Source organism: Leptopilina heterotoma, unplaced genomic scaffold (assembly GCF_015476425.1).
Source record: "Leptopilina heterotoma isolate Lh14 unplaced genomic scaffold, ASM1547642v1 Lhet_282, whole genome shotgun sequence".
Lineage (NCBI taxonomy): Eukaryota > Metazoa > Arthropoda > Insecta > Hymenoptera > Figitidae > Leptopilina > Leptopilina heterotoma.
Genome location: NW_025110989.1, coordinates 57366 through 72047, shown reverse-complemented (window position 1 = coordinate 72047; position 14682 = coordinate 57366). Strand labels below are relative to the sequence as shown.

Below are 14682 nucleotides of genomic sequence, written 5' to 3'. Positions count from 1 at the left end.
CAGTCAACCAAACGTTTGTTTGATTCAACCAAAAAATTTCTTCCAATACGTTTATTTGTATTAACCAAATGCTTATTACACTTAACCAAAAATTTTTATTTAATATAACTAAAAAATTTGTTTATTTCAAGAGAAAAGATTTGTTTGATTCAAATAAATAGTTTTAGTAAACGTATTTGGTTCATTTAAATAAATATTTTTGTTTACTTAATTTTGTTATTTATTTTCCTCTAATAATATTTGAATTTCCTAATTTAATATTTTCTAGTACGTATTATTGGTTAATTTATAATTTATTATATAATTATTGATATTTTAAAATTATACATATAATAAATTATAAATTAACCAATAATATGTATACTAGAAAATATTAAATTAGGAAACTCAAACATTATTAGAGGAAAATAAGTAACAATTAAGTAAAATATTATATATGTATTTCTTCATATAAACAAAATTACTTAATTATAAAAAAACATTTGAAATATTACATTAAACATATTATAATTATGATTTTTATACGTGCACTCAGAAAAAAGTTTATTCGAAACAACAAACTGAAAACTTCACAAAACCTTTTTGTAAATATTCTTCTCACTGGTACAAATTAAATATGCAGTAAGTCAATGAACACAATGTATTTAATATTTATTTAACCGACACTTATAATTTTTTTTCTTTGATTTACCGATTTAACAAATAAATTTGACGCAAACGCGGACTGTAGACAAGTGAGATCGCCATTTTTAAATTCACACATGTACTTTTTGAGACAAGCAAATATGTTTGTTTGACTTAAATAAAATGATTTGGTTGAATCAAACAAATTTGTGTGTTGTGTCGAACAAACTGTATTTAACTAAACAATATTCTCTATTCAAAACACAAATTTGGTTAAATGAAACAAACAACTTCAAATAAAAAATTTCTTTCCAATAACCAAACAAATTTTACGTATTTATTAAAATAAACCAAATTTTTATTTAAATCAACAAAATTGTTTTATCGTGACAAATAAAATAGGTTAATTAAACAGTTTGGTTAAGTGAAATAAACTTTTTCTCTGAGTGTAAATAGCGCTTCCAAAAATCGCCCTTGACGTTGTTTTAGAATATTTACTTCGAAAATGTAGAAAATTAAAATTTTGAACCTGCCATATTGGATCCAAAATTTTGAAAATTAATTGTTACGGACACCCTATTATGCACGTTTGTACGCTCGCTTCATATTCCGCCTCGCTACGGAGTTTAATTCCGCGGTACGCGCTCCCACTAAAGTCGCAATATCTCGAGAACTATTAGAGTCTCCATAAATTTTTTTTATGAAATGAAAGGTGAAATTACAAGGAATCGATATTTACTTATTAGAAAATTCAAAAATTAGGCCAACTGAACTAAAAATTAATTCAAAAAATTTTATTGACTTTTTTTGACAAATTTTGAAAATTTTTTTTTGTTCATAATATCAAATTAAACTACGTATTTTTAACTATATCACCTGTAAATTTTATTAAAATCGATCAAAAAGTTTCAGAGTTATTAATTTTTGAAAAAAACGCAACATTCATTTTCAATATGGCGTAGCGGCCGCCATTTTGAAAATTTTTTAAAATCCTGTTAGGGTTAAATTTAATTCATATAAGACTTCTATTTCCCAAGGTTTCGAAGAAATCGGAAGACCACTTGCAAATCGCTTTTTTTCTGACGGAGTCTTACCCTGTACTAAAAACTATTTTAGAAAATATATAAAACATTTTTTTGGTTTAAGTTTGACAGCCTGCATTTTCGAAGAAAAAAATTACACGTTAATGCCTATAAGTAATTCTTATAGTGTAGCAAATGACCTTCAAAATAAGCCTACGACCATTAAAAAGTGTTAATTTATTTTAGAAGTTATTCAAATTTTTGTAAAACATTGAAAATGACGATTTTTAAAAAATATCTAAATGAATTATTGTCCAAACGACTTCTAAAATATCTGGTTCGTTTCAAAATTTTATCATCTTTCAAAAAATAAACAGAAAAAAAATTTTGTTTGAATAAATTTTATGTTTCAAAACGATTTTCATTCGCCTGAAAATGGGTGGTCTTTTAATTTTGACCGGTAGTGTAAGTCTAATAATGTTTTCAATGTCAAAAAATTGAAAAAATTAAAATTGTTATTAATTATATGCAGCTTAATTCAGTAGTATTTTTGGGGTCTCTGATTAAGATTTTGACGTCAAAATAATGCAATTCAGAATTATTTGTTTATCCATTTAATACAATATTCTTTAATTGCAAGAACTTCAGAAATATTGAAAATAGAAATTTTTTATGATTAAAATAATATTGCTGGATGCAGGCCCGGATCTATAGGGAGGCTAGGGTGGGCACCTGCCCCGGGCGCCAACTTTATAGGGGCGCCGAAATTTCTTCTGTTATATGAAAAAATATTAATATATTAAGAAAAAACAAATTTTCTGTTTCCTTATTTTAGTGAACAACTATGAATACACATTAATTAAATTAATTTAATTTTACAGACTTTAATAAAATCATATAATGATACTTGCGAAATTTATAAATTTTTCTCGTGAAAATTATATCAAACCTTTCTTTTGTTCTCTAGGGATATTTTTTTTAGTTACAGTTATTTACAATCATTATCATCTCAAGAGAAATTACAAGCCTGTATTATCATCACGAGACATATGTATTTGTAAAAAACTCCCATAGGGGCGCTGTCGTTACGAAAAAATAATAGATCACAATACAATATGTATTTGCGTTTGACCGTTTAATCCGGAATATTTATTTGAGAGAAAAATCAGTGTTATGATTATTTTTTAAAAATGAGCACAGAAGACGGTAAGATATTTTAATTGATATAGAAGTAATTTTTTTATATAAAGCTTTTTAAATGAAAGGTGCGCTTTTAACAAAGTTGTGTATGTCAATTTTTTAGGTTAAATTTGTTTACATTTATCGTTATAAAACCTCTTTTATTCATTAAATGGTTGTATCAGAAAGAAATTGTACCTTAGATAAACTTAGAGGAACCAAAAAGCACTTTAAATATTGTTTTATTGCAAATGAATTGATATTAATTATTATAATTATTATAATATTTAGCCCTATAATATGAGACGCAGTCCTGGCAAATATATCAGCTTTGTTTTAAGTAAGCACTAAATAAAATAAGATTTTAATCGACTGGTGTCCGCAATAGTAACTTTTTATTTACATTTGTTTAAGGTAAAACTAGAAAAAAATTATCTGGAGCTCAGAACAGAAAAGCAGCAAAATTAAAACGAGAAGAAGAAAAAGAATATGCTCTCACAATGGATGCCTGGTTGAAAACAAATCCTAACAAATCTTCTGTTAATAACATTATTAACAAAAATACCAGCGATAATGACAGTTGTAATAATTCTGCGAATGATGGTAAAATTGTAGTATGTTTTGGAAATAAGAATAATAATTATATAAATGTAAGTTTATATTTAAAAATTTTAATTTTTGTTTTCGACTTTCTCTATATAATGTACTTAAAAATGCTATTTTTTATATAGGATAAAAGCATTAATTCAGAGGATATGTTTGAGTCGGAATTAAGTCAGAAAAGACCAGACCGTAATAATCAATGTCTTTATGATGTGTTATCTGCAAAAGTTTTTGAATCCTTGTCATCAGTCTCAAGTGATAATTCGACTAAAATAAATGCGTTAGAAAGTATGGATCAAAGTCAAGTTATTGCAGTGGTAATGCAAAATATTAAAGCAACAGATCCAAACACATGGCCACTTACTAAAAATTTAAACGATAATATAAGAACGTCTTTTATAACTGAAATCGCATCACTGCCTTTGAGTTATCCTGATTTTAACTTGTCTAAAACTGAACGTGGGGACAGATGTTTAACTAAAAGCATGTGGTACAGGACGCTTTCCAATGGCGAAAATGTGAAAAGAATGTGGTTAATACACTCTGATTCTGCAAATGCACTTTATTGCGTTTATTGTAAAACGTTTAGTAATATTGTAAAAATTAAATCTTTACTATTAACTACTGGTTTTATTAATGGGAAAAATGTACTGGAAAAACTCGATAAACATGAAAAATCAATGAATCATAAACACTGTGAAATAAAATGGAAAACTAGACTAATCTCTTTAAAGACTTTCGAAGGCATTGATAAAGATTTGGGGAAATCTATTGAAGTGGAAAAAAATAAGTGGAAAAGTATATTAGTGGTCATAATTGATGCTATTATGTTTTTGTCAACAAATTATTTGCCATTCCGTGGATCTAATGAATCCATTGAAAATCTTTTAAAAAATGGGTTTTTAAGTAGTCGTGGGAACTTTCTTAATCTAATTATTTTATTAGCTAAGTACAATCCTACGCTAAATGAAACTTTATTAAATGTAAAAAATGGCAAACAACGTATCTATCAAAAACTACACAAAACGAATTAATAGAATTTTTGGGAAGCACATGTAGAGATAAAATAATTCAAGAAATTAAAGAAGCAAGATATTTCACAATAATGTTTGACTGTACACCTGATTCTTCTCATAAGGAGCAGATGAGTCCAGTAATCAGATATGTGAAAACAGGGCCTAATGAATGTCTAATAAATGAAGCTTTCATAGATTTTATAGAAATCGAAGGAAAAATTGGTGAATATTTAACTGAAAAAATTGTGGAAAAACTGAAAAATGATGGTTTAGATTTACAATATTGTCGTGGTCAATCTTATGATAATGGTTCCAATATGGCAGGAATCCATAAAGGAGTTGAAGCAAGAATTTTGCAACAAAATGAACTAACCGAATTTGTACCCTGTTTTGCTCATTCACTAAATCGTGTAGGAGTTCACGCCGCCTCATCTTCCACAGTAGCAATTAATTTATTCGGAATTGTGCAATCAGTTTTTAATTTTTTTGTAAATTCAACAAGTCGATGAAAAATTTAAAAGATTTTACCAAAACAAATCTACAAGGGTGTAGCGAAACAAGGTGGTCGGCAAAATATGAAGCAGTTGCTGCTTTAACCAACAATCTTCCTAAAGTAGCGAAAGCGCTAGAAAAAATACAAGAAAATTGCGCTCCTGAAGCAAAGTTTCAAGCAATAAATCTTTGTAAACACATTACAAATTTCGATTTTATTTTGAATTTAATAGTCTGGAATTTTATTTTTCGTGAAATAAATAGAGTTAATAATGAAATTCAGAAAAAAGACATACCCCTACTAAAAATAAAATCAGGAATCGTCATGAATGGTCAGAATTTCTGAACATTCCTGAACAGTCTCACCACTTCTGACGTTTTCGAACGTTTCTCACCATTCCTAACCAAATACTTTCCAAGCTCCTCCCACTTTACTCCCACCATTTTCGAAGCTGTGACCATTTTTGAAATTCCTGACCATTTCTGAAATTCTTGACTATTTCTGAAATGTGTGAACACATAACCTATAAAAATTTTGGTACATCTTTCTAATTTTGGTAAAGTCTCATGAAAATTTATATATGTATGGGTGATTCTCCCGAAATACTCCTTTTTGTGAGTTACAAACAGAAAAGAAAAAAAATTATTATTTATGGATTAATGCAGTCAATTATATTGAGCTTTCAAAAATCTACCACCTCTATAGCATGATCATGCTAACTTTTAGCTTTTAAAGTATATATTTTAAATTAAAATTTACAAAAAAATTAAGAGGTTAAAATTTGGCGCCGGCGTTTTTTATTATATATATTTTTCTATTTACAAAAAATTATTTAAAAATTATAATTTATTACTATTATCTGTAAATTTTATAGATTTTGAAATACTTACAGTTATCAAAAATCTCTTTAAACAATTGTCAAAAATTATTTTTCATACATTTTAGGTTCACTTTTCACTGGCAGTTTGTAAACAACCGACAATCATATCAATTTTTAATTTTTATTCAAAAAAGTGAGAGGAATGACGGGTGAGAGGAATGACGATTTCAACATTTTTTAATTTTATTTAATTGACAAATAATTTTCCTCCAGCTTAGAATGCCCTATCATGTTTATAAAGGATAACTTTATGTGAAAAAAATTTGCGATCAATTTATATATATTAATATTGTTTTTATTAGGGGTGAGAGGAATGACGCTTTAGGTTGTGAATCTCTGCTTATGTCTCAATTTTAATTTTTTTAACGCAAAATAATGACATTTTTTAAAAAGTAACTTAAGAAATTAATATTAGAGATGTTAATTTAAATATTGATCACAATAATTAATCAATATCTCTACGCACAGCAAAAATATTGGATAATATTCAACGAGTGAGAGGAATGACGCGGTACTACATGACAAATTTCATTTTCTATATTTAAAAAAACTACACGACATATTTTATTTATATTTTTGAAAATTATTCTTAAATATCATAACTTTTAGAAAAAATTAATAAAGTACCAATTTTCATGTTTTAAATAATTGTTTTACCTATTGAAAAAATGAAAAGCACTTAGATGACAGGTTAGAAAATCGATTTTGAGGTGGTAAAATATTTTAAAAATGTATTAAACAATAAAATTTTACAACTTTTTCTTGCAGAACATTTAGAAAAAGTGATAAAATAGGGAAATATGACTTGGTATTTTCCCAAATGATTATAATTATTTAGAAAATCTTGATTACATGTAAAATGAGGTTTTTTGGAGAATCACCCGTATACATATAAAATCTTTCAAATTTATTTTTTACATTTCAGAATACATTATTCTATTATAAAAATTGTTCTTTTAACTTAACAAAAGTTCTCATTTTTCAAATTGGTATAATTATTGAATTAATTATACAGCAAAAGTAGGTAAATAAATCAAAACATTCGGACCATTCTTTTAACATTATTTAATATATTTATTTAATGTATATTTATAATATATTAATTTAATATATGTATATTTACTTGTAATTATTTAATATAGTTAATTAATAATAAATTTTGTTTCATAATATTAGTAATTTACTATACCAGTCAGTACTTATTATGAGAAGTATTTGCATTATAATTGAAATACAGTTATATTTAAATTATTATTAATCATTAATAGAATAATTTCTTACTATAATGATTATTAATAATTTAAATTTAAAATTTATAAAAATTTCAATATTGCATTAATAATTCATTATTATTATAAATTATAATGTTAAATTAAATTAATATTAAATACTAAATTCATTTTAAATGCAGATATAATAATAATTATTATTAATCTGTATTCGTATTATAGTTTATGAAACATTCCAAATTGTAAAGTAAAGACTTAATTTATTATTGATTCAATTAATAATGTTAATTTTTATTAATTCACATAACCTATTATGACTAAATTGAAATATAATTAATTTATAAAAATTATTTAACAGTTTATTCTGATTTATTGATAATATTGGTAATTGAATTTTACTATTTTACAGTTGCTCTTTATATAGACAGTTGAATCCAGAAATATGTAAGTCGGTTCGGTAGTCGCAGTCGTTAGGGCAGTTAGTTTAGGCACTAGGTTAGGTCATGCGTCGGGGTTCGATCCCCGTATGTTCCAAATTTTAATTTAATTCCGGGAATTAGTTTCAAGTTGTTCTGTATGTAAACAAACTGATATTAATTAATAAAATATATTTTTTAAAATTAATTTTTTGCAACTTTTTGCATATTGTTTAAATAAATAAAACAGAAGTGGCTTAAAAATATGGTCAAAAATGAGATACAAATGGTCTCACATAGTCACCAATTATGGGCGTGGTCAACAAAGAGGAAGGGATAGTAGCAAACTTGTGACCACTTTAAACTTCCTCCTGATCAGTTGTGATAGATTTCTGACGAGATCCATCCAGAATCGTAAGAAAACTGGATTAAAGTGGTCAGGCGGCCTGACCATTTGTCTGACCATTCCTGATTTTATTTTTAGTAGGGACTCCTTTCACTTTCAGTGAAATTAATTTTTGTACAGGATCTTGACATCGTTTTTGATTGATTAATTATGGAAATTTCAAAAAGAATGGAAACTGCAAACCATTTTAATAATTACTTATTCTCATTTCTAAATGGAAGTGTACTAAGGAAAATGTCTCTTGAAGAATTGAAGCAACATGGTGCCGATTTGGGTTTAAAATATACAAAAGATTTAAATGCTTTAGACTTTTGTCAGGAACTTGAGGTGTTTTAATGCCAGGCTTCAGTTCTCCTGAAATCTTTAAATTTAGAAGAAATGAATGCTTTGAGTATACTGCAATTTATTTACTCTAACAATCTAGAAGATGCTTTTCCAAATTTATGTGTAGCATTACGCATATACTGTACACTTCCGACAACTTCTGCAAGCTGCAAAAGAAGTTTCAGTAAATTGAAATTGATAAAAAATTATCTACGCTCTTCTATGAGCCAAGAGAGGTTAACTGCGCTTGCCATTTTATCAATTGAGGGCAAATTTATGAATGAAATTGATCTAGAAGATTTGGTAGACAGGTTTGCTGAAAAAAAGCACGAAAAGTTCATTTTTAATCGTCTGAAAGTACTTATGTTTCTAATTATTTCGTTTAATGTATTACTACATTTAATTTTTATTACTTCAAATATATTTAAATACTTAATTTGAAATATAATGCTTTTAATATAGTCCTTTAACAGTAAAATACACAATGGGTTTAATTTGAACTATATTTTAAATTTGATTTAATAAGTACAATATTATTTAAATGATTAAAGAAAAGGGCGACGAATTGCATCCCTGCATCCCCTATAAAAATTTCTAGATCCGGCCCTGGCTAGATGTCAAGAATTGTAAGTCACCTGTGATACGATACAAGCATTATGCTACTAAGTAAAACCTTAAAAGTTAAAATGTTTTGTTATTTTAATTCTAGATTTAACTCTTAGAGATATTTTAAGCAATGTAAAGACAAAAGTTAAACACGGAGTCTATTTTTGTTTAACAAAATTTTCGGGTTTGTCCAAATTTTTCCCGGTTTATCAAATTTAAATTTACTTGATTTTAACCATAAATAAATCTACAAATGGCTACAAAAACTTACTTATTTTATAAAAATACTCTTTTTTAAGTTCATATAAATATATATATTGCATTACTAGTTGTCGTACCCGTATTCGACGGGTTTTTGTTTCTACTAATACATTTAACAGGGTGCCTACCAACCGGGAAAAATTGTGAATAAGATGGGAATATGTCAATTGGTGAATTTTCTTATCAAATTAAAAAAAAATTTCATTATATTAATTTGCTTTTAAAAAATTGCTTTTTATTTTAATTTTTATTGATGTAATATTTATGAAAACAGACCCGAGTCAAAAGCCCTTCTTTAGCCTACAACAGTGGCGGAACTACCATAGGGCAAACCGGGCGAAATCCTGAGGCCCCGCGATTAAGACGATTTAAATATGAAACTTAGATTATTATTAATTTTTTAAATTATTTTATTTATTTATTTTATTTATTATTATTTTTCATCACAGAAAAAAGATAGTATAAATTTTGTTGCGGGGAATTTTAACCAATGCTAATTCACATAGACAGTGGCGCCCTCACTTAGGGGAAAATTTGTTGCAGGGAATTTTTACCCCAAAATCAGGTTAAAATTTATACTTTTTCTTTCTTGTGATTTTATTAAATTAATAAATTATTATTGATATTTAATATAAACATATTTGAAACTAAAAATCTTGTTTAAGGGGGCAGTCTGGGTCTTTTGCACGTATTTTGAAGAATTTTTTTTTTCATAGTGAAATTTATTTAAAAACATTTTAAAATTTTTACATATTATTACACATATATTAAACTAAATAAAAAAAAAATTTTTTTCTATTTTTTTTGTTCTTAATAGCGAAGAATTGTCGACTTGAAAAAAAAATCTCAAAAATCTGGTTGGCATGATAGCTTTAGTCAGAACAGACGGAATCAAAAAATCCAAACGGATTAGTAAAATATAGGTAAGTGGTTACAGCCGGAACTAAAATAAAAAATTTTCATTGAAAAATAACAAAATGGTGGACTTTTTACTTTTTTAAACCTTCTTTTGCAACTAAAATTGTTTAAAAAACAGGTTAAAAATTATTTAAAAATTATGATTTTAGTTCCGGCTGTAACCACTTACCTATATTTTAATAAATCCGTTTGAATTTTTTTATTCCGTCTGTTCTGACTGAAGATATCATGTCAACCAGATTTTCGAGATTTTTTTTCAAGTCGCCATTTCTTCGCTATTAAGAACAAAAAAAATAGAAAAAAAATTTTTTTATTTAGTTTAATATATGTGTAATAATATGTAAAAATTTTTAAATGTTTAAATAAATTTGACTATGAAAAAAAATTCTTCAGAATACGTGCAAAAGACCCAGACTGCTGCCTTATATAAATTCTAAAGATAAAATTTTTACTTTAATAAATATTGTAATCATTGTATTGTCAAATTGTTATAATAAATTATACTAAAATTTTTATTTATGACTTTGAGTAAATATACTTTAAGCTTGTTATCTAGTCTCAATATTCTTCCATAAATATTTCTTACGACTAGAAAAACTTAATAAATGTTTTGAAAGAGAATCAGGAGTAATTTTTTTATTGCTGTAAGGTATTTGGTATTTCCCACTGTTAATCAAATTTCATTTCTACTAGTGGGCCCCAAGGCTTTACTCGCCCCAGGGCCCCGGCCTTTCTTGTTACGCTACTGGCCTACAATATAGGTTTTATTTTAGATATTAGCAGTCGTAACGTAGGGTTAATGGTAACAAATTATTTTTTTTTCCGGTCAAATTAAATTCTCGGTTTTACCGATTGATAGACACACTGTTAAATGCATAGGTAGAAACTAAAAACCGTCAAAGACGGGTACGACAGCTAGGAGTATATAAAACTGAAAAACTCAATATAAAAATATCTTTACTTACCTATTAGTACCGTAATAAATATGGAGCTAACAGAGTTTGTACTTTGCATCACACTTTTTAAATCTTTCATATATATAACATCGTTGTTGAGCGTTGGGTCAATTAAATTTATTAGTTTAACATTCTTCATAACAATTGGTTTACTTTTCCCCTGATCATTTTCTGCGTAAATAAATATTGTATATTCAAGTCCAGGTTTCAAATCACGTAACTGAAAGTTTGGTAGAATGTTTCTTTCTCTATAAATTGAATGTGTTTCTTCAAAAGCCTCTTGATCTCTTTGAGGTGTTAGTAACATTTGTCGTGTTTGCATAGGTTGATTACCAAGAATTGTCTCTCGAACATCCAGTACAAAATGTTGAGCTGAACCTTTTCCTGACCCAGGATTACAATTAACAACTAACGAATTCAAATCTTTATAAAATGTACAATTCATTGGAGGCTGAGGACGTTCTGAAAAATAAGAAAATTAGGTTCATGTTAAATTCTACCAATAGAATTTTCTTGTAACAGCAAGAAATAGAACAGCAGTATGTGTAATTAGGTTGAAATACAACCTATTAGAAATGTCTAGAAAAGGTGGTAGGTACATACAATATAATTGTAACTTGGAACAAATTTTGATTTTAATTTTAACTTTCGATGTAATCTGAATTCTGTCTATTGTTTCAGCGAGTTTCCCATGCAAATTTTGCGGCTTCATTCTTTTCTTGGCTTTGTATGTAGCGATATGAAATTACATAAAATTCAATTCAGATACTAAATTGAATAAAAAAATAATCAATGGAAGTAAAACAAAGAATACAAAAGTGCATTGAAAAATAAATTAGAATATCTTTCTAATTATGAGCATAAACAACACCGGGAACCAATTAGATGAGTTTTTCAATTTTAGTGTCCACCAAGAGATTTGAAATTAAAAATTTTTTAAAACTATCATTAATCAATCTTTTACGTCCGAGAAATAGTAATTATAGTGAAGGAGAATAAAACGAAAACATTCAGACAAAAAGTTTTTAAAAATTAGTTTACTCCAGCGTTTCGAAATCTAAATGATTTTCTCTTCAGCGAGTCTATAAAAATATAAAATAATATACAAAAATTATAAAATAATAAACATAATAAATAATATATTATTAATATATAATATGCAAAGAATATACAATAAAATATAAATTAATATATCTACAAAAAATAAAATAATATACAAAAAAGAATAAACTTAATGTTCGTCAATCAAAAAAATTATAAAATTTAAAAAAAAAATAAATTTAAAAAAAAAAATAATATTCTAACATTTATTCATAAATAGGGTAATGTCACATTGAGTGGACCGCCACTTTGAGTGGACCACTTGAGCTTTTAAGTTATCTGACAGCGGAAACGTGAAATAAATAAAACGAATAGCAGTACCGCACCTAGAAACCGTAAGAAATTATGTTCCGCGATAATCATATACGTTATTGTTTGATGTAACGCATTTTTAAGAACACAAACCAAAAAAGAAGTCGCTCTTACAATGAGTAAAGTGATTCGGAAGCGTAAAAGTAGTGCAAAATTTAAGTTTTAAAAGGTAACTTATTTTTTTCCTACTACGTTGGACATTGGAATTGATTGTCTTAGTTTAATTAAGTGATAATTTTGACTCAAAAAAAAATTTTGGTGTCTGCCATAAATAGTTGCATGTCACCATGAGTAGACCACTGTTTATAACCACGAGTGGACTGCCTGTTTTTTATATTTTTAATGTCAGTTTAACATTTTTATGGAAATAAATTGACAATAAATTGGTTTGAAACTGTTTTATGTTCTTTATTAATTTTTTTGTGATTTTGATGTGATATGTGCCAAAATTATTGAAAATGGTTTCACTTGTAAACATTGCGACACAAACATGGTCTGAAGCTGCATAAGCATAAATTTTGTTTCAATATATCAGAAATATTAAATACATTAAAGAATTTAGAATAACTTTTACAATTTTTTAAGAGTGGTCCACTCAAGGTTACACTTTTTTCATTCCTTAAAATGAGCTTTTTTTTTAAAGTCAATTGTTTTTCCCAAATAAAAAAAAATCAAAGCTATTATGGTATAAACACTTATCTAGGGATCTAAACTAAAGCTTGGGATAGAAACCTCCGATTAATTAGCTTTCATAAAGAATTTTTTGGAAAAGAAGCTTAGGCGGTCCACTCAAGGTGACATTACCCTAATATAAAGACTATAATAATACCTTACCAAAAAAATTAATAAATAAACATTCGTCATCAAAAAATAAAATTATATTCACCTATTAAACGTCAGAGAAAACATAGAGTTTGGAGTCATAATTAAGATAAATGAGAATCGAAATTATAATAAAGAATTTAGAATGAATAAAGTAAAATAAAATATCAAAATTTTAAATTAAAAACTGTAATAGTTACTTAATTAAAATAATAAATAAAATAATAAAAAATTAAGTTGAGAATAACATACCTATAAAAGATTATAAAACCAATTTTGTAATAAATAAAAAAATAAACATTAACATCATAGTTATTAAATAAATAAATTAACACTGATAAACATGGCCATTATGATGACACACATGGCGGTTTTCACGTCAAACGTCCATCCAAAAAAAAGTGTTAATGAATCAATCCCCAAATTTTTTATGAGTTGTCCTATAAGTAAGTAATTTATCAGCCAAATATTTTTGAATTTTATAAAAAATTATGAGAAGTGGACTGCCGTTTGAAATAAAAACTTAGTTAACTGACATTTATATCGAAACGAGAAAATAAGGAAAAACTGTTTGCTTTCAGAACCCTAATAAAAATTAAAAAATTGTTCAATTCAACTTCACATACTGGGTATATAATGATGGTGCTCTATTTAATTATGAAATAAAAAATTAATTATTTAAACAAATTATATGAAAAAATGCACTTGCGTGTTTTTCCGAATGCAAATATGAAGTAAAAAGTTAGGTAAAGTCCTTTGCGTAGTTGCTCAACAAAAATGTACGTGAGCTCGGTCCTCCGATTTGATGGAAAAACTTACCTAACTGACAGTGACGTCATGTGGTAGGGGGATGTCTGCTGCTGCTTGCGACCCGAGGATAAACCGAGTTTAGCCGAATGTAGTTAAGTAGTCGTTCGGCTTTGTCTCGACTGACTTTTTGATGGAAGAACTTAGGTAATTGCAAGCGTTGCAGATGCAAAGTTTTTATTTCAAATCCAACGCTCAGACTCGACTACTTATTTGATACAAAAAACACACAAATGCCTTTAACTAAGTTTTTCCTTCACATCTTACATTCGAGCTCGTAGCCTCGTTTGTTTTTTGGACTACGCAAAGTCCTTTCCTTAACTTTTTATCAAATATTCTTTCATTTTCTGCAATTTCTTACATTTTTAATATTAATTTTTTACAAACAATAATTTGCAAAAAAAATTTAAACTATAACTATTAGACGCAGTTTTTTCTTACGAGTTCATTGATACCAAAAACTCATTTTTCACCAAAATGTCAGTTAACTAAGTTTTTAGATCACACGGCAGTGGAGGGGTAGATGTTTTGAGTTTTGATGTGACACGCACTACTTCGTTTATTTATTGTATTTAAACGAAACGATGAAAAATAATTTTCGAATATGGTATCTATAGGTTTTTTCATAAGCTTTCGATTACCGTAGTCTATTTTAAAAAGTTTTTTGATTTTGACCAAAATTTTTGAAAATTAAGGATAAAATTTAA

At 26.9% G+C, this 14682-nt stretch overlaps 1 protein-coding gene across 3 annotated transcripts in view; it reads right to left on the bottom strand.

The window, feature by feature from the left end:
- The window catches only part of LOC122504189, a 224133-nt gene that overhangs the window by 193748 nt on the left and 15703 nt on the right, over positions 1 to 14682 (bottom strand). For all 3 annotated transcript variants that reach the window (XR_006301816.1, XR_006301815.1, XM_043615126.1), the window contains exon 3: positions 10943 to 11395. Coding sequence is in view for 1 of the 3 variants with exons in the window: in XM_043615126.1 (XP_043471061.1) it covers positions 10943 to 11395 (453 nt within the window). In the remaining 2 variants the exon portion in view is untranslated. The remainder of the gene's footprint in view (positions 1 to 10942; positions 11396 to 14682) is intronic.